The sequence below is a fragment of the Microtus ochrogaster genome, unplaced genomic scaffold (assembly GCF_000317375.1).
Source record: "Microtus ochrogaster isolate Prairie Vole_2 unplaced genomic scaffold, MicOch1.0 UNK11, whole genome shotgun sequence".
NCBI classification, from domain to species: domain Eukaryota; kingdom Metazoa; phylum Chordata; class Mammalia; order Rodentia; family Cricetidae; genus Microtus; species Microtus ochrogaster.
This window is the reverse complement of record NW_004949109.1, coordinates 4,535,042-4,559,903: the sequence shown is the minus strand read 5'-3', so window position 1 is coordinate 4,559,903 and position 24,862 is coordinate 4,535,042. Positions and strand designations below refer to the sequence as shown.

Genomic DNA, 24,862 nt, shown 5'->3' with positions numbered 1-24,862 from the left:
ATGTAGAAAAGCCTTGAAATTATTTTTTTAACATAAACAACTTGCTGAATTAATAGAACCAATTTCCATCTAAAGCACATACTGCCTAAAGCATGAGAAGGTGCAAGAAGGTTACTTAACACATACCCTGTGTTTCTCCAGTTCTTTACACAGTGCAGTCAGAAAAGCGGAAACAAGGGAGCGTGAGAGCCATTCTGAACAGGCAGCTGGGTGTCTAACGCAAACTGTGTCTACTTTGTTTGTTCTTCTCATTCAGTCAGTGCAAAAACTGACCTGGAAGTCTCTTCTGTGAGGACTGTCCCTACAGATGATCTGTCAGGGGCAAATAGGACATAGGAAACTTGCCGCTGCCATTAAAGAAATGACAGGGCTGTGATACATACAGTATGAGCTCAGGGAAGAGTGACTTGTTGACTGCACAGAAATACCCAGTTGGGTGATATGGACTTGCTGGACCCTAGAGACCAAACTAAGGACCCACAAGGAGACCCTGTCCATGACAGCATCTCCCATGGTCACTGGGTGGCTGAAGAAAGAGGAAAAAAGCAGGAATGAAAGACAAAGGAGGAAGGGGGGATGTATGAAAATGAAGGTAGAGACGAAGGAGTATAGCAGTAAAGGAAGAGAGAAGATCTCTAGAGGCAGATGTGACCAAAGGATCCCCACCCTGCCTTCTCGCCAGTTGTGGATTTGTGAGGAGGGAAGACTCTGTGGCTCTCCTGGGATGCCTCATACCTAATGTGGGCTTCTTCCTCCCGAGATACTGACCGTTGCTAAGGAGTGTGAGAATATCTAACCTTCCTTTTCATGGTTGGTTTATCTTGACTTTCCTTCAAACATGCCTCTTAAGTTATCCATAAACAGGCTAAAAATACATGTGAATCCCCAAGGAGCTAAAAGCAAACGGCTTTGCATGACCCTAAGGGATGTACGTGGCCACAACTTCAGTTGGCCTGGTCGCAAAGAGCGAAGCAGCTGTCCTAGCATGATTTCAAGGTACTCTGCAGGCTCTCGTCCTCATCGCTACCCCATCCCCCAAGCAAATATTTGTTCACTGAGGCCTGAAATTGATTTTTCAGGGGACAGAACTTTCATTTCATAATAGGAAATGATTTGGGATGCACAGTCACTCTCTTAGGCAAAGCAAAATATGGCTTTGGAAGTCACCATTTGGAAGCATGCTGATCCCTTTCATAAGAGCAAGGCAGGGGGCCCAACCTGGTCTTCGACAAGTGTCTCATTCCAAGGACAGACAGGCAAAGGAGGCAAACTCGGAGCGAAGACCTCAAACTGATAACCGATAGGGTGTGTAGGGTACAATCTTTTCTGCTAAGTCCTCCATGTAGTTAAAAAAAAATGAAGTGACCCTGCTAATGTCCTTGGTCCCGCAGACCACCAGTAATATCCCGTATTTGCCCCCTGCACCCAACTCTGCTACACACAAATATCTTGAACTATGTTGTAGAATCTCAAGAGATGTGTTGTTTTCTGTGTATCCTTCTGCCTGGCATAACTTGGACCATTCTACCCAGCTCCGCATCCATCCCTTCCCCCTGGACCATCCTTGAACTTTATTGGAGCTCATAATTTAGATATGACTTCCTGCAGAAAGCTGCTCCTGAAACGCTAAATCTAGGCTGGCCCCTGTCCCTCAAGCATGCCCGTGGTGCTGCTGATGGCGCATTACACAATGGTTGTCATTTCTTACCTGGATTCCCGCCTGTTGTTCTCTGTAGATTTTGGTGGTCTTGAATGTATCCTCATCATCTAATGCAGTGCCTGGAGCAAAGATTCAAGCAATGGTTATTGGATAAACAGATGAATTATTTGCATTCTTCAGCCTATGTTAACAGAAAGGCAATGGAATTAAAGAGGAAAACTTAACAGAAATGTTGACCTAAACTTGTGGATATTTCCCTTCCTAGAAATATCCACAAGAAAAAAAAAATTCCATCAAAATAACAGAAGAAAAAACATACTGTAAAAATAATAAATCTGTATTAGTTTGTCAGGGTGGGGTAATTGTTTGGTGAAATAATGCCATATCTCATTTGATGAGAACAGTAAGTTTATTCATTTCTGGCCTTGTCCAATGATGTCAGAATTAGGGTGGAACATCCACCCAGCTTTCAGAAAGCATGGGAGATCCTACAGGAGAATGTTTAGGATCCAGAAGAGTGCATTGTCCGTAACTCTGTCACCTGGCCCTTTCCAACTGTAAGGAAAAAGGGAAAGTAGAGGCTGGCAAACACAGAACATCTCCTATTACTCCGAAAAACAAACGAAGAGTACCCAAGCAAACCAGGAAGTTTAGAGAAACTTTAAAACAGACAAGCAATTGATATTGAATCTGCTGAAATTTAGGAATAAGTGAACAGAGGGAGCCAGGCAAATAAGAAACTCAGGAAGAAACAAACAAACAAAAAAAATCAAATGAGAAGAAATTCTTTAAAAGAAAGAAATGAAGGAAGGAAGGAAGGAAGGAAGGAAGGAAGGAAGGAAGGAAAGAAAGAAAGAAAGAAAGAAAGAAAGAAAGAAAGAAAGAAAGAAAGAAAGAAAGAAAGAAAGACCTAGAAACACTTCAAACCCAGTCAAGAAACACAAACCACTGAAAGGGTTTTTTAACCGTCAGAGTTGGTATTTGAAACTGCACTTCAAAGGGCTACCACTGTCTGTCCGGCAGAAGCTACCAGTGTTGGTCTTGGGGACCAAAGCAGAATAGAATATGAAATGATGCTGGCCGGCACAAGGACAGCAACAAGAAAAAAGAAACTGGACTCTGGGTTATAGCCAGCACCAAGTTAAACTTCTTAGCATTTCTCTCTGCAGCAGAAATTCCACAAAGAAACACAAAGCAGGAAACAAGCCAAACAGGGAGCCCAGGACAAATGACCTTGGGATGGGGACATCTTACACCCAGGAGAAGAGTATCAAACACATGTTGTCCAGGCACAAACCCTGTCCTTCTCCACAATTAACAGGACACTGTTGGTCGAAAGACAGACAGACATATTCAAAAGCATCTGAACAGACATCCAGGAATGAACAGGTTGTCAATGAAAAAAAAATCAACACTACTAAAGAAATATACCAAAAGCAACAAATAACCAATATTGGAAGATGTGCTATTAAGATGATGAAAAGCTTAAAATGCATATAATCATTATATGCAAAGAAAAATCATTATATCCATAAGTCTCCCATATCCATAAAACAGTAATTATCTATACCAAGTTGGAAATAGCATGAGGCAGGCTTTCTTACTGAACCTGGACCTTAGCGATCGGATGGGCTGGTCTGGCTAAGCATCTTGTCCCTGGCATCCCGCATCGACACCTCCCCTGGATGGGGATTACAGTCACCACATATACCCATCTTCACATGGGTCCTAGGGTGTTCCAAACTCCCATCCTCACACTTCAATGACAACTACTTTACCCACTGTGCCCTAGCCCCGGAAATACTTTAATTAAAACTATTGTGCTATCTCAATTAATCACCTAATGGTTTATGCAACAAAGAGAAAGTAGTGACTGCAATAATAAAAGTTGCCACTAGCCATCTTAGCCAAATGAGCATCATTAACAGTACATCAAAGTACATATGCATTTTCCGGTGTGATGAACCAAGGACCCAGTATGGCTTCTGTGACATTCTTGCTGAGGATGTTTGCTATACGCTTAGACACAGGGAATCATCAGACAGCTCTGGATAGGGAGAAAGGCATTCTATAAACTAACTCCTGTGGACTCCTCTTGAGTGAAAGTATTCATGAGATAAAAAGCAAGAGTGCTGCGTTAAATGAAAAACAAATGCAGGGAAACACGAGAAGCAAATGCTGTACACAGTCTTTACATTGGGTTTCTCCACTCAGACATAAAGCCAAAGAGAACACTATTGGAACAAATAGACAAGTTTGAACACAGACTATTGTGTCTGTATCAAATTTTCTTAATTGTATTCAACCAAAGTTTTAGAATTATTTAGAATTATTATGATCATTTGGGGGGTAACAAAATATAACATCTTTATTCTTTTTTCTCTGTTTTTTGTATGTTGGGTGTGTGTGTGTTTCATGCATGTGTATACACACGGTGTGACAGTGCATGCCTGCATCAGAGGCCAGGGAAGGGTGTTGAGCACCTTCCTGTGTCGCTGTCTGCCTTATTCATGTGACACAGAATCTGAAGCTCGCTGTTTACAGCACTCCCAGGATCTTCCTATCTCTTCTTCCTAGAGCAGGGGTGACAGCCGTATGCAGCTATGACTGTGTATGCCCAGGTGTGGGGGATTTGTATGCAGGTCTGCATAGGTAGGATACAGCAGAGTCTCTTACCCACTGAGCCATCTTCCATCCATAATATCCTAGATACCAAAGTCCTTAGCACTGTGTGAAGTAAGGCCTGCAACCTATATGTAAATGATTGATCACAAAATATACGTTAAAATTCCCATGTAATTTTAGATACCAATTTACATGCAATTTTTCAGAATAAAGGGTGGATCCTAATCAAGTGCCAACAAAAGTTCACATAAAAAAGAGTTCACAGAAGGACGTATTTAGGAGCCGTTTTAGGATTCAAAAGTTGAAAGATTATAGACTAAAACTTTTCAGAGATCCATAAATAGACCACGTACAAAAGCATCTCTGGATATAAATGGGAGATGAGAGAACAATGCCATCCAAGTTCTCAGAGAAGCTTCGTGTGAGCACAGATTTCTGTGCACAGCCAACAGAACGCAGGTGCAAGCATGGCGGAAGGGCTGGGAAGGATATGTATTTTGAGGCACACAGAGGCTAAGAACCATTTTCCACAGATCCCCTTGGAAATTTTCAGTCAAAGGTACATCCCGTAGATGCCTTCATGTTACCTAGCTTTCAAAGTTTAAAGAGCTGAGGGCTTTCCCCGGGAGTCCCCCTTGGCCCTCTCCCAAATCACCCAGCTCAGGTTCAAGTCCCCAGGTGAATTCTGCCCAGGGGTGGGCGGCAAATGGACACCTGCCTTTGGGCCAGGAGGCAAACGCAAATGACTCTAAGAGGTCATTGCCCTCCGACTGTGAAATGATACAGTGCTAGATTATGTGCTTAATTAATTTCCACCCAGCAGCACGCCATAAGATTGAAAAAAAACAATTCCTCGAGCAAGCAACAGCCCCGGGGTCCCTGTGCACAAAGTGCACTGCTGAGGACCAAACTTCCCATTGGGTAGCTTGTCTTCATGCTCTGACTGAGTGCTCCAAGTTTCTGCCGTACTTTGAGGAAGGGTGCACAGGAAAGCTCCCGCCTTCCTCCTTCTGTTGCTAACTTCGGGGACAGAAGAGACAAACTGAGATGTCACCAGTTCCTAGGAATACTAGATTTTCCCCATGGCAGCCAGTCTCTTCACATGTTTGAGGGGATTTTTGTTGCTGTTGTTTTTAAAGGATTGGTAAGACTGAGTTAAAAGGAAGTAAGTGAAACTTTTATATCATCCATTTTTTAATGATGGCCAACAATTTAAATTTCTCTAGAATTATATCTACATACTAAAAATAAAATTAAGGAAAAGAGAATAAAACAGAAGAGATACCTTTTCTCCAAACTGCCTAATGTTGGATAGCAGCTTTGCAATTATTTATATAGTTCCTATATATATATTATTTATATACTATCTACTGATGGCTTGTGCCTGTAGTCTTAGCGCTCAGCAAACTGAGGTCAGAGGATTGCCGTGAGTTTAAGGCCAGTCTGGGCTATATAGTGTCAGTACATCCAGGACTATACAACAAGATCTTGTCTAAAGGAGAAGAGAGGGAGGAAGAAGGAAGGGGAAAGGCGATCTGAAGGACAGAGAGGAGGAGAAAAAGCAAGAGGAGGGGAGAACCAGTCTTTCTTCAATTGCTATTTCGCACATCAAACCTAGTGTTTGGTATTTAGCTGACAATCAAAAAATATTTATAGGGAATGAAGGAGCAAATAAATAAATAACGAAGCTGGAGAAGGTTGAAGCCGTTCTCTGACCATTTTCATGGTTCTGTGACTATAAACATCTTCAAAGTAAAATAGGGGAGATTGTGACGTAGTATATACCTAGACCAAGGACTGTGATCCTCTATCCAATCTCATGTCACCTTGTGGTTGACCCAGTTTTTTGGAGTTGTTTGGTAGTTTATGTATTTGAGGCCAGGAACAGTAAACACAAGTCTTGTTTGTGCCTTGCTATGGACAGCTGCTCAGGATGACGAGGCCCCTGGCACAACACCTCAGCTGGTGAGTTGTTAGTGTGTCAACACAGTTTTACTGCATCGTAGGTCTGGGTTCCTTTATGTAGACTGCTGTGTTCATGGAAACTGGAAAGCCAAGGAATTAGACAGCTAGTCCATGCTCAGCAGCAGCCTGAGAAAGCCAGTGTCTGGGATCAGAGCGAACAGCAAGGGTCTCCCACACTCCCTGCTGAGCGTCACCTGCTCCTGACCCCGTTACTCACTCCTGACTCTAAGACCAAAAATCCAGCCTGTCTGTGTTCACAGGCTAAATCCTTGCTCCCAAGAAGGGAATCTAAGTCACTCTTGCCAGGTTACAAAGCAACTCTTCATCAAAGGTAGGGCCCTAAATTTTGTTTTGACTTTTAGGTAATGTTGATTTCTACTATCATTCCAGATTGTTGTAAGAGCCTACTATATACACACAAACATACACACAAACATGCATACATAATACACACACATACGTACACACATACACACAAACATATGTATACAATACACACACACTCAAACATGCATACACAATACACACACAAATACATGCACACACACAAACATGCATACACAATACACACAGACAGATGCACACACACAAACATGCATACACAACACACACACGCACGTGCGTGCGCGCATGTGCACACTTTATAACTCAGAGAGACATTAGGGTTAACAAGGCACTCCACTCAAAGCATAACCAGTCTTTGCAATGACATGCTGAGGAGAGAAACTGCATTGCTGATTTCTTACTCCCCTTCCTTATCGAATGCCTTCTCCTTAGGAAAGGAAGCTAGTGGGGGAGCGAAGAGTTTGGAGAGCAAAACTGAGGAGAACGCTGAACCACCTGCCCTGGAGGACTCCTCCCTGTCCCCGCTAGACGGCCAGCAGCAGTCCTGGCAGGTTTCCACGGACATCGAGAACACTGAAAGGTAAGTGGGCCATACCCTGGACAGAAGCTGGCCCTCCTCCAGTCTGTGATACCCCTGGGCAGACACCTACCCTCCTCCAGTCCATGTCATTCAGGGCCACCGAGAGTACAGGGCTTTCTGTTTTAGGTTCGTGAGAAACAGGGCTTACTGTGGTCTGACAGAGCATCTATGCTAGCAGGAACTTGTTAGTCGGGTTTTCATCTCCGTGACAAAATCACTGAGAAAACAGCTCAAAGGTGAAAGATTTGTCCTGGCTCTTGATTTCAGAGGATATAGCCTAGGGAAAGCTGGATCCCTTACATTTAAGCCTGAGACAATACAGGGGAGCCTCTAACAGAAGACACCACTCACCTGTGACAATCTGGAAGCAGAGAGAAAGCAGAAGGGGCCCGAGGCAAGTTGCGACCTTCAAAGGCGTACCCCTGGTGGTATGACCTACTTCGTCCAACTGGGCCCCACCTTCTGATTTGCCCTACCTCCCAATAATGATGTCAAATAATTTATCCACCAACGCACTAACCTGCCAATTAGGTCAGAGCCTTTGTGGTCTAACCACCTCTTAACAGGTTCTCCAGCTGGGGACCAAGCTTTCAACATATAAACCTTTGGGACCATTTTATGCTCAAATCACAGTAAGTGGTCCATACCCTATAGGGAGAGAGTAGCAGGATCCTCAGCAGTTTGGGGCTCCTAGGTCCTTGCCTACTTCCATTCAGCACAGCACATCTCCGTTGCAAATGGAAACAAACCAGGATTACAGGGCTGCAATCCCAGTACTTGGGAGGTGCTGTCTCAAAAGGAGAAGAGAAAAAGAAAGGAAAAGAAACGGCATACTTCTTAGAAGAGAAAAGGACAGACCTATTCACCCAATGGCTAGTTCCTAAATCACCCTTCTGTCTGAGGGAAGAGAATCTAAATTAACCAAAGACACTTCTAATAGATTCTTAGATTTGGGATGTTGGGAATGTCCTACTTAGCATTTTGGCCAATTCACAGGTTTTCACGGCCTTCTTTCCTCTCCTGGAATACACCTGATGGTGTGATACCAGTTAGCTGCCAGAAGGAGCTAAGGCATTGACCTACACGGTTTATCACTAGAGAGGAGCTTTCTCCAGGAAGGAAAAATTCTAAGGTGATCCTTTTTATTGAGGAAACAATGGTAAAAGAATGAGAACCCATCCCGTCAACAGGTTGAAAATGCTGTTCTGTGAAGCAAAAAGACGAGGTCCTTGTGTAGCCTTCCCACGAATGCCTTTGCCCTTTGCTATGAATGTTCCCAGAGCTGGTACAAAGAAACTGAATGAACTTGGGGGAATTCTACTCCGTGTTCCTCTGAGTGTATGACTCACTGACAAGATAATGAACATTTTATTTTTTTTTTATTTTTAGAAATGGAACACACAATGGCATTTATAGCCATTGTGGTTCTACATTCAGGTTGTAATATAATTCTAAAGCTAATTACCAAATTTCTATGTTTATAGGAAATTGGAGCATGTGGTAATTGTGTGCTATTAATATAACTTGTATGTACTTCAATATCTGAGCATCCATACAATAAAACTTGTTTGTCTCAATTTCATAGACGTGTGAACAGATGATGAAAGGATCGTGTATGTTAATTTGTAGGAATAAATTATTTTATAGAAATAAATAGAAAATTATTTGGTCTGTTCCCAGAGAAAGAAAACACATCAGTCAGAATGTCATGGCCAGGGCAGAAGCCATCTGCAAAGCCTTTCCTTTTCATACACCTCAAATAGCAATTAGATCCACACCTCACGCTTTAAGAAACTGCCAGGCAAGCCGGGCGGTGGTGGCGCACGCCTTTAATCCCAGTACTCCAGAGGCAGAGGCAGGTGGATCTCTGTGAACTGTGAGCTTGAGGCCAGCCTGGTCTACGGAGCAAGTTCCAGGATAGCCAGGGCTATATAGAAAAACCCTGTCTTGAAAAAAAAAAAACAAAAGGAAAAAAGAAAAGAAGGAAGTAAGGAAGGAATGATGAGTGTCAGTAAGTATCAAGTAGGATAGCATCAAGTGTTTGCTGTTGGCTAGAATGTAAGTCCAGGTTTTGGTCAAGAGAGGCAAGTCTGAGAGAAGCAGGTAGTAAGAAACCCAGGCAGGAAACCCAGCTTCTTTAATGTTCCCTTTCTCTCTGCCCAGTGCTTGGTGGGCTGGCATTTAACCCACCAGAAGAGCTCTTTAAAAGTCCTTGGCGACTGCCCACTCTGGAAGTCAACCCAATCAGGTTCTCTTCTTGGGTGCAGGGGAGGCGCAGGGATCATCCAGTGAAAGGGGATGATGAAACTTGTTCCTCGTGGTGCATGCTCATGCTTCACCTCCCACTGAACATGTCTGGAGATCTTCCATGGAAGCGCTTCTGAGTGTGGCCCTGCATCCCTGTGCCTCCTCTTCCTTCTGCTTCGTCTGCACGCTGTGCCCGGGACACTCCATCAGCCCCACAGCCTCGGATACCACTCTAAATGTTCCCGGGATCTTTCTATCCATGCACCAGGCTGCTCTCTTCTCCTTCTCTAGTCAGCACTGCCTGAGACTTGAACTCCCTTCGGATTTAGCTTGTTTGGTTTTTAATTTATTTACTTATTTATTTTACAACCCAACCACAGTTTCCCCTCCCTCCCCTCTTATATTCCCTCCCCCACCTCCCTTCTGCACTTCTCCTCTGTTTCTGTTCAACAAAGTAAGTGTTAACTTTTGATCCTTCTGCCTCTGTCCCATGCGTAAGTATGGGTTTGTGCAACCAACTTTAGCTCAACTTTAGAATTCCCTTCCCCCGCAACATTTTTAAAGAAATGTGTTTACCTATCTATTTATTTCTTTATGTGCATTTAGGTGTGCGAGCATGTTTGTGTGCGTGCTATGCTATACATGTGAGGTCAGGAAGACAAGTCTGTGAGTGTGTGTGTGTGTGTGTGTGTGTGTGTGTGTGTGTGTGTGTGTGCAGGCCAAAGGACAGGTTACAGGAATCAGTTTCTTCCTCTAACATATGGATCCTGGGAATTGACTTCAATGGTCCCTGATGGCCTCTCTCTTCCAATATCTCTACTATGAAGAGGTCTTCTCTGGAGGTCTCAAAATGTGTCCCTTGTCAAGCCTGGTGGTATAAGCCCATCCCAGCACTCAGGAGGCTGAAGCAGGAGAGCCAGAAATTCAAGGCCCTCCTCAAAGAAACAAGGGCTGTGTATGTAGTTCACTGATAGAGAGACTCCCTGGCATTCACAAAGCCCCCCGAGGGGGGGAGGGTGATGCCCAGTGCCACACAACAATAACAACAACAATAGTAAAGATAGTAATAATAATGTGTTGCTCTGCTGACATTCAGCTCAGTTCATGGCAAGGAGAGACTTAAAACAAGCAGACAGCAAGAAATCCACACAGAAGCACAGCCATCTGGCCCTAAGTCTCAGTGATGCGTCCCAAGCCTGACTCCCCCAGGGGCCCACTGTTCCAATTGTGTGTCCTTGGCCTCTATCCATAGGCCTCTGATCCATAGGCCTGTCCTCCATCGAAAGGCTCTCCACTGAATTCAGCCAGGTCAGACCAAAGGCAGCGCTGCTGAGGGCTGGAGCAGAATCCTTCCTGAGGGAAACATTTGGCAAGAAACTGCCTTTCTTACAGAACCCACTCCTCTCAGATTTTCTTTCTTGTAAAAGCAAAGTAAATTGAATTTGTGTCAATGAGAAGCTGGAACTGGTATGATTCCATGTAGAGTCCCAGCCTGCATTCATGCAGTAGCACACACTGCTCGAGGCTTCATCTGGGAAATGCACAGCTGATTTTTTTTCTGTCTTTTTATCGCCTTTACAGAGACATGCGGGAAATGAAAAACCTCCTCAGCAAACTCAGGGAAACCATGCCTTTACCGCTGAAAAATCAAGGTGAGTCCTCGGACGTTTCTTTGAGCCAGCGATTGTCTTTAGCATGCTGAACTTGGAACCTGCTTCTTAGCAAGGTAATGCAAGTTCTTCCCACCAAGAGAGGAAAGCCTTGAACATTTCTCTTCCTTAGAGACTGCGGATTAGGTGACAGTCTCGGTGACAGAAGTAGAGAGATACTCTCACCTGAAATAGGATGCCCACGTCCCTGCCAGACCTGTCTTGCGCCATGGAAAGCATTACCCCACTGGGTGTGCCTCCACGATAGGACCAAGAGCATGTCTCTTGCCTGCACAAAGCTGATAGACTAGTGGAGAAATATCCCTTCATTTACATGTTCAATTATATAAAAATAATAATTGAAAGGATTAATATATATTAGGATACACAGTGTGCCACTATCCTGTGCACTTCATTGACTTCTGCTATGTTGTCTTTCATAATTTTTTTCTTCCATATTAGGGGGTCAAAGCAAGGGCCTTGCATGCTAGGCAAGTCGTCTACCATGAACTAGATAGCCAGTCCCCTATTTAAATCTAATAATAATTTGGGGGGGTCTGTTATAGTTTTCCTAATCTACAGGGAACTAGGCAATGGGGATTAGTCAGTTTTTTCAGCGTCGTCTAAATTATAGTAGAACAACTGGGTTGCAGATTTGAACTCAGGAAGTACATCTCCAGAGCTATGCAAGAGAATACAGCCTGACACAGATGCAGAAAGGGGTTCTCACCAGAATGAGGCATGGTCTTGACTGTGGTAACTGATGGATCCACTGTCCTTGGAGCCTGGCACACAGTTAGGAATATCACCTGATACAAACAAAAAAAAAAATGTTTGTTAAATCTTCACCCAGCTTTACAGGACTCTAGGACTGGAGATGCACACAGAAGTAAATAATAATGGTCTACAGAGCTAGTTCCAGGACAGGCTCCAAAGCCACAGAGAAACCATGTCTCTGGAAAAAAAAACAAAAAACAAAAAGTAAATACTATGTGCTTTGCATGAAGCATCCTTAGCCAGAACAGCCACAGGTGAAACATTAGCATCAAAAAGTGGTACCGAGAGAACCTGGAAAGGCTCTTTAAAGGCAAGAAAGAAACTCCTCCTGTTTACCACGAACAAAGCCTGTTCAGGAGGGAGGACAGTGCACTGTTTGCCGGGAGCAAGTGAAGCTGAGTGAAGAGGAGGGGAGGAGGAGGACTTGGCAGCAGGGCTGAAGAGCCTCTTGGCTCAGAGAGCATCTCAGCAGAAGGTGGAGAGGTGGAGATGGGAGAGCGCACCAGACAGCGGCTGGGAAACAGCTTAGGCGGCACTAGTGGCTCTGCAGGCCTGGGTCAGAAGAGGGGGCAGGTCATTCCAAGTGAGCCCCAAGAGCCAGTTCATGAGGCCAAGCACTCCCCACCCCCACCCTCAGAGCCAGTCAGTGTGCCTCAGAGTACTGAAGACAGCAGATGTGCAGGAACAGAATTTCGCACAAAGATGCTGAGAAGTGAGTGTGGGTTCCGGCTGAAGGGCTTCAATGAAAGCTGGTCTTGAGTTCAGATTCTGGCTCTGTCGTTGTCCAACCGTGTGGCCTAGAGCAAGCTGTTTGCCATCTGGAAATTTCAGAGTTCTTGTCCCTGGTTGGGGGAAGCCTTCAGATGGTGGCTTGAGGATTAAAGAGGCGGCAGACCGCCTGCCTATTGTCAATCTTTCTCGAGCAGTCAAAGCGCAGGGACACTTTGCTGTTGTCGTGTTTGCGGAAACCGTTCTCATCATTTACCAGCTGGGCCACCAGACTTGCTCAGAACTCCAAGCCAGCAGCAAGTAGAACTCAGCCTGCAAGCACCAGGGGTCATGTCCACGTCAAATCCGTCTTGAGCTCCAGGCCAGAGAGCGGGCCTCTGGGACTTCACATTTGTAGCACGTTAGGATCAATAGGTTTGGCAATCTCCCCTGTGGCCTCTACCCTGGCTTCTTACTAAACCACGCATGCAGCTTCCCAGCAGGGTAACTTCCCACGGTGCCCTGTCTGAATGTTGTGAATTCCGTGAAGTCTATATTTTAAGTAAACCCATTTTAAGCCTTCCTTCCACAACTGGCGCTAGTCCACACAGCCATTTCGGAACCGTGTGTTGACAGAAAGACTGAAACTTCATTTTTATTAGGTAATTTTTAAAATCATAGGAGGTAGAATATAAATAAATACTTTTATATTCTCTGAAGAGAAAAATTATTGAACTTTTAAATGTGTTTGTAAAATAAAAGAGCAACAGCAGTAAGTGTTGGTACTGCTGTTGAAAGCATAAAAGGGAATAATGGCCCAAGTAAATAATACCAGGCCTTAAATCGTGAATTCAACTGGAAAATGAAAATACGAGGATTTATGCAGGAAGTGGTTCATATTCTAACAATAAAAAGAATAGCCGAGGCAAAGGGCTTTGGGGAATCCAGGCATCGCCTTCTGTAGAGAAATGTAAGTTGGCCCCCATTCACAGCGTGCTGTCAGTGGGCAGAGGGGTGTGAGAATCGGAGGAAGAGGCCGGACAGGCCCTGGGGGGGGGGGGTAACCAGTCTCTCGAGACATTTTCTGACAGGCACATGTGGCAATGCCACTCCGTTCCTTTCAGAACTCATCCAGATTCTTCCCTTTGACTCCATAGACTGGGATGACCACAGGGGCTCCCCACACTGGCCACCTGTGGGTCTGGCAGGTCTTAGCTAAGGTGTGCAGGAATGGGGTGACATGGGGGGGACATTATTCCAGTTCTTTCATGTACAACCTTGCTCTCCAAAGCTGGTTCTAACTGGTTGGAAACCATTATAGCGAGCCATCTGTCTCTTTTCTGGCTTATTTCCTTTCTGTTTTTATTCCATTTGCATGTGTGTTGGAAACAGAAAAGGGGGGAAATGTCACTCATGTCCCTGGCTTTCTGTGCTTGGACTGCTGGTCATGCGAACCCCTGTAGCTCAGACTCTAGTTCTCCACTTAGATGTGGTCCTGAGTTCATTTCAAGACTTGATTATATCTCCCCAACTCCCTACTCAACAAATGCTCACTTGAAGTTGGTTTTCAGTGGGGAAGAAAGGGAGAGCAACCAAGGACAGGGCTGTCAATCATCCCTGAGGCAGCTTCATCTCATACCTTGCCTTCTCTGTCGGTGTCCTTCTAGCTTGAGCTTGGAGACACAAGTACCCAGAAGGAGAGTGGGCCACCCTTGTTCTGTGGCACCCCCAGGGGCCAGCTGTAGTCAATGTCCATGTCTCCTGGCTCTAGGCCTGCTGTTCCTTTCCCTGCTCTAGTGCCCCTCCTGTCCTCTATTCTGGCTCATTGGCACGGCTGCAGGGAGCTTCATTAATTATGATCAGCTTGCTGTGTCAAATGGATTACAAATGGAACCACCTGTGGGGAGCCCGCAAGGTTACTGACAAAGGCTCGAAGGAGACTGGGAAGTGAAGGGCAAACCTCTTCAAAATGCCTGCTGTTATAAAACAGATCAGCCGAAACAGATTAAACCCGAAAGACAGTTTCACCTTTGCTACAGCTCTGACTTAATGAGGTCGGGCTGTGGGATGCGTTGGTAACTTTACTCATGCGTGGAACTCAGTTGTTGACAGCATGCACTAGAATCCATAGGAACTGAATCTGCTCTGGAACGAGATTCAGTCAGTTAGGAGGGGAGTATTTCAGAAGAGACATGCCTCAGATTTTATGTAATGTCAGAGGACTAAGCAGGAAGATTGGAGAGGTCAGATATGACTCATAAGGAAGAAAGCAGAGTCAAGGATGAATCTGGGTTAAGTCCTGGATAGCAGAGTGAATGATGGCATTGGTCATTAAGTGGAGAGAAGGAAGCCAGAGCCCTCAAGGCAGAACATGACCACAGTTTTGGACATGGAGGGAACGGTAATGTTCAAGGGTTAGTAGTGTTGAGGGAAGACTTGATCCAGGAAAACTGGAAACAGATTTGAGGATCTCCAGAACAGTGGTCCTTGGAGCCCTACAGACAGCTACAGCTGTCAATGAGAAATTGGCCAGAAGACAGCTCTGGGGTTCAAAAATGTAAGTCTTGAAGGGAGGAAGAGCAGTTCACACAGGGATCCTAAGAGGAGAATCAAATGAACATTGCAAAATGAATGGAAGAAATTTGCAAGGAAGGAAGGGCTAATGATGCAGGGTGATTGGGCTGGATAGAAACTGCCAGATCTGAAGGATTTGGCATAAAGGTAGTCACTGATAGTGCTGGTAAAAGCAGTTAACTTGGAATTTGAGACAGGGAAGCCTGGTAGAGGAGTTATTCAATGAGAGGGGGCTATAGAGCTGGGACAGCAAGGATGAATAGATGAAGATTTTCATAAACAGTTGTTTTTAGCATAGTAAGAAGATGGGATTCGAGGCAGTTAATCTACCCAGGCAATAGTTTATAGAAGTGATGGGAACAGGAAGGAAGGCATGGGGCAATCAGAAAATGTAAATAAGTAAGCAGCTAAAGCTAATCTCAAAGGGGGGATTACCCATCAACCAAAGAGGAAAGGATGTGGGGGAAGGGAAGCATATGTAAAGATGGAGAAGTAGGAGTCCATGGGCCTAGGTAGGTCATTTTAAGTAGGTTTTGTTTGTACTATCCCCTCCTTCATAAAACTTTCAGTCCACTCTGACTAGACTGTTTATTTGAACCTGAATGAGGCTGCCATGGTACCTCGGTATCTGTGTTTATACTATGTCCTTCTTTCAGAATGCCTACCCCCTTGAACAAATACTCAAGTTCTTCTCATTCCTTGTGGCCAAGAATGGTTGCCAAGGCCTACATGGATCTTCCACAAAAGGTGCTCAAAATGGAAATAACACCTTTGCCCCCTCTTCTTGGAAATTCTCATAACACTGTATTTGGGTCTTTCTCATGCTTTGGTAAATGTAGTCTCACAGTGAGAAACAAGAAACGTTCCTTAAGGCCAGGATCCATGTTTCTTTTAAATCCCATCTTGGTGTTATCCTCACTGCTTATCACAGGGTGTTTTAGTTACTTAACTCATTGTACTAAAAACACCTGACCAAAACAACTTAAGGGAAGAAGGCTCTTTCTGGCTTACAGTTCCAGGGGATACAGTCTGTAACAGCAAAGAAGTGTGACAGCAGGGCAGACTTTGGGAGAAGGAAAGCACTTGTGAAAGCAGGAAAGTTAGAGGAGGCAGGGAATATTCAGGTAATGTTGAAGCATCACGAACTGCTGGTCAAATTGTTTTCCTAGAAAAGGGAGCAATGAATATGATGCTCTTCTCTCTCTGATTCAGCCCAGAGCCTCATGGAGGACTACAGTCTACCTGCAGGGTAAATCTTCCCACCAAAGCTAATGACATATCTAGAGATTAGTTTCGCTGATAATTCTACATCCCATCAAGTTGACAATCAAAATTAAGCAGCACATAAAGCCTTGTACTTAGTAGGTCTTCTGTTAATTTAGCAGCTCTCAAGGTCCGCTCTTATGATTTGCAATATCTGTTGCTGTAGAATAATCTTTTTGTATACTGTGAAGATGTGTCTTTGCCAAAGCCTTCTGGTTGGTTTAATAAAGAGTTGAATGGCCAATAGCTAGGCTGGAAGAGGTTAGATAGAAAAGAGAATAACTCAGCAAGAATCTAGGAATGTGAGAGAGGCCAGCAAATACAGAGGGGGTCAGACAAACAGAACGAAGGGGAGGTAAAAAGCCATGTGGTAGAAGCGGTAGAATGTAGATTAATAGAAACTGGTTCATTTGAGTTATAAGAGCTAGTGGGACAAGCTTAACTAAGGCCAAGCTTTCATAATTAATAATAAGTCTCATTATTTGGGGGCTGGTGGTCCATATGAGAAAGTACTACTACAATCAGTAGCTCTAGGAACTTGTAAGAAAATCTGCTTTTCTGGCTCCACGCCAGACACTGTTCTAGAAACAAGCAGGGTAAAGTCAATCTGTGCATTCAAAGGGCTCAGATGACACTAATACATCAGTTGTTTGAGAGTCACTGAGTCCTCTAAAATGTGTTCTCTCTATATATTTGTGTGTGTATACATATGTATGCATATATACATATATGAATAGAAGCATTTGTACAAAGACGGCTACAGTTACCATCTGACCATCTCTCTTAATTATGTCTGAGAACACAGCTTTAAACTCAGATTATAGTTATAAAATTTCTCAGTTTTATGTCCCTCTTTTTTCTCAAAATGCAATCTGTGTAACAAATATTAGCAAAAGGAAATCAAATAATGGAGAAGGAGCATCCCTGTTTCTTAAGAGAGTCAAGGGTCCTTGAACTTACTGATGGTTAGAATTCCTAGGCTATCTCTTTTCATTCACTTTCTCCTAGTTTCTTCTTCCTTCGTTTCCTTTCCCACTTTTTGTTTTTTGTTTTAGATCTGTCATTAGTTGTGGTTTTGTGAAATTGCGAACTTAGGGAAAAAAATAACTAATAGAATCCTTAATACACCCCATCCAAACATGTATTTACAGTAAAATCTAACAATTTCCTAACAAGTTCAACTGGATTTGCCCAGTGATTTTTAAATGAGACAGGAAATGTTCCACTTTGCTCACATTCTTTCAGCAGCCCTTCAAACTTCCGAGACAGAATTTTAGTCCATGTGGTGAGACATGCCTACCTGGAGCTGAGTCAGTGTCAAAGGGTTCAAGGAACCTTTGCAGCTTAATGAATTGTAGAACTCAATAAAGGTATAGCTTTCCTATGCTGTAGAAAGCTGTTTTGGATTTGTGCCAAGGATTCTCAAGCTCTTATTTCTCCTCTGCCCTATGCGATGATCAGACAAGCTCTAGGCTAGGCAAAGGTGTAACAACACACATCAGAGACAGACCCAAGCCAGTCGTCATCCTTAATAGGTAGCAGGACCTTTGCTGAATGTCAGCATTTCCCATCCATCTTAAGACTGTGTCCACTTGTAAGTGAAGCATCAGCCTGTGCACACACATCTGTGCCACATAGATACTCTGTATATTTGTGCACACACATCTGTGCAGCATAGATACCCTGTATGTATATATATATATGCACACACATCTATGCAGCATAGATACCCTGAATATATATGTATATACATTTGCACACACATATGTGCAGCATAGATACCCCATATATATCTGTGTGTGCACACATCAGTGCAGCATAGATACTCTGCATATGTGTGCTCAGACACTATGCAGCATAGATACTCTGTATATATGTGTGTGTGCACACACTGTACAGCATAGATACCCTGTATATGTGTGTGCATAACACTGTGCATCATAGATACCATGTATATATATGTATATACATGTGCACACACATCTATGCAGCATAGATACCCTGTATATATATGTATGTGTGTGCCCACTTGTATATGTATATGTGTATATATATATATATATATAGTGTGTGTGTGTGTGCCCAAAGAAGTGTGTGTATGTGTGTACAAAGAAGATTGAATGAGAAGAATTGCAATACCATAAAAGGCTCGTCTATAGAAAGAAGTTTTTGTTTACAGTAATGGGTAAGTAAGACAGTCTTGGTGAAAATCTCTTATCTGTGTATGACACCTCTGTACTTTTAACATTTAAAAAAAAAGAGCAAAACACAGCCTGTGGCAACAGAACATGCATAGATACTTCCCTTAAATATACAGTAGACAGTTCTTTCGTGATGAAAGCAATGCGCATAAGAAAGGCGTTTAAAAGGTAGATCTTACAAGTCAGAGAGAGATCTTTCTTGTCTATAAATGTCTTTCTACTTTTGATGACTCTGCTCCCAAACAGCCCCGAATTTCCAGTGAACTTGAAATTCGAAAAGTATAGCTATTACCTAAAGAGATCCTGAGCTACACTTCAAAGCCCCATCCAGTTAGGTTAAGTTCATTGACCATTTGGTAGTTAAAATAAGAGTCCCAGAACTGATGGAAAGGTGATTTATGCATGGTTCCTTTCTTTTCTAAAAATACGATTTGCCTCTGGGAGCTCTCAGTGAGGCCCTAGCTCATGCAGTGGGCCTGGCATTTCCTCCAGGGTCTTAACGCATTTGAAACAAGTTAAATATAGATGAAAGAGACTGTCATCTTAGCTCTCAAAATATTGATGCCCGGATTCTTGAAATTTATTTTTCACAATTAAAAAGATAAAAATGAAACTAGTTTTCTCCACATTTAGAGAACGTGAGTTTTCCAGCAGTTTTAGCCACTGGAGACTAGAAAGGGGATGGGGTAGAGTCATTTGCTGGGCCCAGCTAGGGGACCACTTTCTCCTTTGGTTTAAACATGCTTCTCAAGGTACAGCTAAATTTATCACAAATTAAACCAGTGCCAAGATCTCTATCAGCTTGGGTGGGAACTATTCATTTGCTAGTAAGTATAACACATTGACACACGAGAGAGTCTTAAGGGAAGATGAGGGCGCTCAGGTAGCTGGGTGAAAATGGTTTGATGAGAGGTCAGGAAGCCTGGCTTTATCTTTGTCCTCAACAGGTTCCTAAGCATCCAGGCTCTGTAATGAAGAAAAGCAACCCTCAACCACAAACCAGTTCTGTTAACATGGGGTGCCTTCCTCCCTGTATCCACGCCATCATCTAACTTTGGATAATGCCTCTGGTGGCGGTTCAATCTCCTTTAAGGTTGGGAATGGGAAAGGGGAACCCCTGAACCCTACTCTGAAAAGCTGCCTGACGGTCCTCAACGCCAACCATCCTTTGTGTTGCATGCAGACCTTGCACTAGCTCTGCTCCTGCTGATGGTTTCCAGCTAATACTTTACAGTCCTCTAGCCTCTGAGACTCATGCTTGCAATTCTGCTCTCCCAGGACCCCCCGAACTTCTTTCGTTTTAGACTAAAGTAGGTTTTAAGAGCCCAGCTCAGGAAAACAAGCTAGCCTCCTGGTTCATTTCTTCCTCTACTTCTTATTATGCTAAAATTTTGACCCCAAAAGTGTTAAATCAATAGTTATCAATCTAACCTAATGCATATGTATGTGCATGTATGTCTTATTGTATGTATATATTTGCATATATGTATATATATATATATGGAAAGACACAACATAAAATACCTGAAATTTCTTCCTAAGACAAAAAGGGAATAGAATGGAACCAAGAAAATGGTCCTATATAAAGGAAAATAGTTATTAATTATCAATTTAAGTGAGTATTTTGCATAATATAATCTTCACTTAAGGTAAGTATCATTTATTGCTAAACCCGAATTCACACACAGGGACATCAAAGTTTAGTGAGGCTGAATGTAAACCGAGACTGCACTTTCGTTTCCTGGCCACCCAGACCCAAATAATCACATGGAAACTATATCAATCACAACACTGTTTGGTCAGTGGTTCAGGAGTATTTCTAACTATCTCTTACATACTAAATTGACCCATTTCTATTCATCTGTGTATCCGCACAAGGCTGTGGCTTACCAGTAAGGTTCCAGTGTCTTTCTCTTTCTTCAGCTACATGGCATCTGCCTGACTCCACCTTCTTTCTCCCTGAATTCAGTTTAGTTTTCCTGCCTAGCTCTATTCTGTCCTGCCATAGGCCAAAGCAGCTTCTTTATCAACCAGTGGTAATAAAGCATATTCACAGTATACAGAGGGGAGTCCTACATTAGTTGAGTGATGGATGAGGGTCACAGAAGGCAAACTTACAAAGCCAAGCTCACTCAGATGTTGGGTTGCTTCAGTTAAGGCAAGTGCAGCTTCTCCCAACTGGAAGGCCATCTCCCAGCACTTTCAATTGAATTATAACCAGTGGTTCTCAGCCTTAGAGTATCCGTCCTAGGGAGACAGTTGGCCAGATCTGGGAACGTTTTTGGTTGTCCCAAAAATGCCTGATAGAGGCATCCTAGTGAGTGAAGGCCAAGGACATTGTTGAAGTCCTTCAGTGATGGGAATAGCCTCTAACAACAAAGCATTGCTGAGGTCCTTCAGTGCTAGAGATAGCCTCTTGTCCAAAACATTGACATTGCTGGGGTTTAGAGTGTAATGGACGGGATGATGGACTTTTAAAGCCACTTCATAAAGAGAGGGTTCTTTTGCCTGTGCCTTATTCCTATGTACATTCTGTCCCATCACAGATGACAGCAGCCTTCTGAATTTAACTCCCTACCCCATGGTCAGAAGACGGAAGAGAAGGTTCTTCGGGTTGTGTTGTCTTGTGTCAAGCTAGGCGGTTCCCCCTGGAAACTCACCGCAGAGATCGCCTGAAAAACACCCCAGAACTGGAAACCTCCACACAGCCAAACGCCGAGAATGGTTTTGACCACCTTTTTTATGCTTCCTTCTTACTTTTATCTGCCTCTCCCTGCCCTTTTCAATAATTTTACACTTGAAAGCAGCTGTCATCAAGGAAAAAAAAAAAGAACAGATTCAAAAATTGCAGCCTGTTTTTAAAGGGGTTTTTAAAAGTTGACATTGTGCATGTCTGCTCTGAACCATGCCATGACAGATGCAAGAATTATGATTTTTAAATTATTTAAAGGTTTTTTTTAAAATGTATTATACAGAGAAAAATTATTTCACATATAATAGTATATCTGTAGCTCTTGCTGATCTCATGTTAATCATTTACCAGATATGAAAGATGTCTCTAAACATAGAAATCTATTTTAAACAGCAAAACTGTTCAAAAACGCAACCTATGAGTATCATTAGAAATAATACTATACCCGAACACACACCACCTCACGTGTTGTTTTCCCTAAGCTCATTTACATTTAGTCTTCCATTCTGTCAGAATCTAAGTGTCACCATAAAAAAATCATAATTTATAGTGCAACAAAACCATATATGAAACATGTATTTTGTAAATACTCAATAATCCTATTATCTTCGTACACTGCATATGGGCAACTAATTTCCTTTTAATCCAATGGTGTCTTTTTAAGCTTCTTGGAAAATGAAGTTATCCAGTTAGGAAATGGTGTAGTAACCTATACAATTACCCTCAGATGTAAAACTGAATATTATCACATTTTGTTTGAATTGAAACCTGAAGCATGGAGTCCGCACATCAGCATAGTGTTCAATCTTTTAGGGCATGCCAGAATTAGCTCAGAAAATAAACTCTTTAACATTTTACATTATTAATGAAGAAAATGTTTTAGTTGAGCTTAGCTTGTCTCATTTTAGATGACTATGCAGATACGGCTTTTCCAATGTTACTCTGTGTCTTGTCTTAATGTCTAGCATCTTGAGAGCAGGACACACTAAGCAATACTGTATTTTAGCAAAGGGGGAGCCACCTACTATGCTTCCACGCTCATGGCTCTGTTCTTGCACTGAACTGGTTCTATGGTACAAATCCCATTTTCTTTTACTTTCTTCTGTCCTCCCTTTGACCCTTTTCCCGAGCAGAATTCGCCGTGAGTTGGAAGATGGATCTTTGCACTTTTTGCCTTGTTCTCCATTCTCTGAACAGTCTTCAAGTCAGACAGGAGGTGCTGGTGCCCAACCTTGAGAGGGACAAACTAGCTTCAAGTGGTGGCTTTAAGCCCGGGTCTGGCTAGGCACTGATTTGGACACTGACATCAATATCCTGGCCTAAAAACAAAATGGTGTAAAGCCTTTCACTTTACAGAACATGGAAAACATGGACAATTATTGTATTCGGTTGAATTCTATGAAATGGCTGATATCTGACTGTTTTGACCTATTTAAAAATGGCAGTTTCACATAATTCAACCTAATATCTGGAAAGAAAACTGTACAGTACTTTAAATTTTCTCCTATCTTTTTGTATTAAAAGTGAAAGAATTCAGGGATGAAAAAGGCCTCCAAAGTCTCTCACTGGTCTGCATTTCCGTTCCACCAGTTGCTGTGGGCTAATCTCTTGGAACCCCACACTACGTTCCACTGAGCCTTTAACTGATGCTTTCATTGTTACAGACATGAGTGGATTCACTAGAAGAAGTACTTCTGACAACTTACAGGAGAAAATTATAGTTGTTCTGAATTGGAGTGTTCATGAAGCAATGGAAGGAATGTGTTATTTAGACTCCTGACAAAGCAAGGAACCGCTCGCTCCCAGCTCACCTGGCCCCGACATCTTGACTAAGCTTCGTATTCCCTCCAGAATACAGGTCTCTTCAAGTGAGATAGAGGTTATCTCATTTATGAGCTATTGTTTCTAAATGGCATGTTCTCAGCCCCCGTCTCTGTTCTGTCACACTCTCTGACTGAACTGAACCCCACACTTCAGCCTTGTTCCTAGCAATCCATGCAGACTTGCTGACGGATAAGCCCGCAGGGTGCAGGGTGCAGCACGCTCCTGTTGCTGCCTGACCTAAATCGCTCCGGCTTTAGTTCATTTGCGTTCGCTCTCTCCTTAGTTGCAACGTGATAATAACACCTTTTGTGCAATTGTCCTTTGTACAACTGAAGACTGTTAAAAAAAAAAAAAATCAGGTCTCACCTCCATGTCTGAGAACGCCATGGTAGCTATTCATGGAGATGGGAATACGTCTAATCGCCTAGCCAGACTTCTGTATTTAAGGTAATATAGTCCAAGCACCTTACCTTTTATTCAGTGCCTGTTCTCCAGCCTTTGCTCAGTTTTATAGCTCCCACAGACACACTCTGAGATTTACAGACAACCATGAAGTAGCAGGTCCTAAAGCAACCTTTAGTAATCTAAGCTCTGATAACTATGTTGGCTTCTGGTTGCCGTCGGTGATTCACCACCTCCCCTTAGATATGCCAAGTGCATCCGGTAGGAGCTGCCCCTCTCTCCTGTCACCTTGCCAATGGACTGTCTCAGGTGTGGTTCCATGAGATAAAGCTGCTGCCTCCCTCCCTGCGGAAGGTTATCTTTGAGCTTACAGAAGCACCCAGCCCATCTGGCGTAGGAGAAAACGCTGACTATTGTCTCACAAACAAACCCACATGCTTCAAACAGAAAAGAATGACACTTTTTTGCGTGTGGCACACACTCATTTTATCACCTTACTTTTTATTACCTATTTTAGCTTTTCCTGCAAATTGTAAAGAATACATTTGTGTGTGTGTGTGTGTGTGTGTGTGTGTGTGTGTATGTGTGTGTGTGAAACCTGTAGAACATCACCATGTATAAAAGTAAGTATCATCTGGACCCCCCCTCCACAAATGTTTTGTGTAAAACCAAGTTCCTGGGCTCTAAATCAGTTGGGGGCAGACCCAAAGGCTTCTTCGAAGAAATATGAAGTAACAGTAAGGCCAAAGGTTCACTTCGATGTCTGATCCCTGATGTGTAGCGTCTAGATGCAGACCCACTGAGAGCTGCCCTGTTGTACCATTCGTTGTTTGGGTACAAAGAAAGCTATAGATGCATCAAGAGTCCTAATGCCGGCGAAATTCTCAAGCCTGCCCAACCTTTGGGTTCCTCCTTACGCCTGTGAAAAGTTAGGATGCTCATATTTAGGCAATGCTGCCACCTAGTGGAAGGCCAGCTTCACAATGACACAAAGCAAGTATTCAAACCCGTCTCGTTTATTTTAGAAAACCCGTGAATGGACCAGATTAACAACGAACCCATTAGGACTTCCAAACTGTGAACATCTCAGGATTGAAAGAATTACGAATTGTAATGCAGTCTAAATCCCTTCTTCACACATCCGTGCCTAAGAAGCAACATCTCTGTTTTCCTTTTGTTCTGGAATAGCACGACAGAAAATGCTTACCTTTCCAGCAACTATAGGTAGAATGAGGAAGAGCAGTGCTACTATATCAGCCTCACAATAAGTTGCTATAACTAATTACAGCATCCTCAGTACATCCAATAACATAAAACGACTGAGTACAATACACTTCAAGTTTGAGAAAA

At 43.1% G+C, this 24,862-nt stretch overlaps 1 protein-coding gene across 2 annotated transcripts in view; it reads left to right on the top strand.

Annotated features, from left to right (window-relative positions):
• Window positions 1-24,620, top strand: part of Rgs7bp (regulator of G protein signaling 7 binding protein) — a 98,754-nt gene extending 74,134 nt beyond the window's left edge. For both annotated transcript variants that reach the window (XM_005366591.3, XM_005366590.3), the window contains 3 exons: window positions 7,028-7,175; window positions 11,004-11,074; window positions 21,141-24,620. In XM_005366591.3, coding sequence (XP_005366648.1) covers window positions 7,028-7,175; window positions 11,004-11,074; window positions 21,141-21,232 — 311 coding nt within the window. In that variant the 3' untranslated portion in view covers window positions 21,233-24,620. The remainder of the gene's footprint in view (window positions 1-7,027; window positions 7,176-11,003; window positions 11,075-21,140) is intronic.
• Window positions 24,621-24,862: the final 242 nt, after the last annotated feature.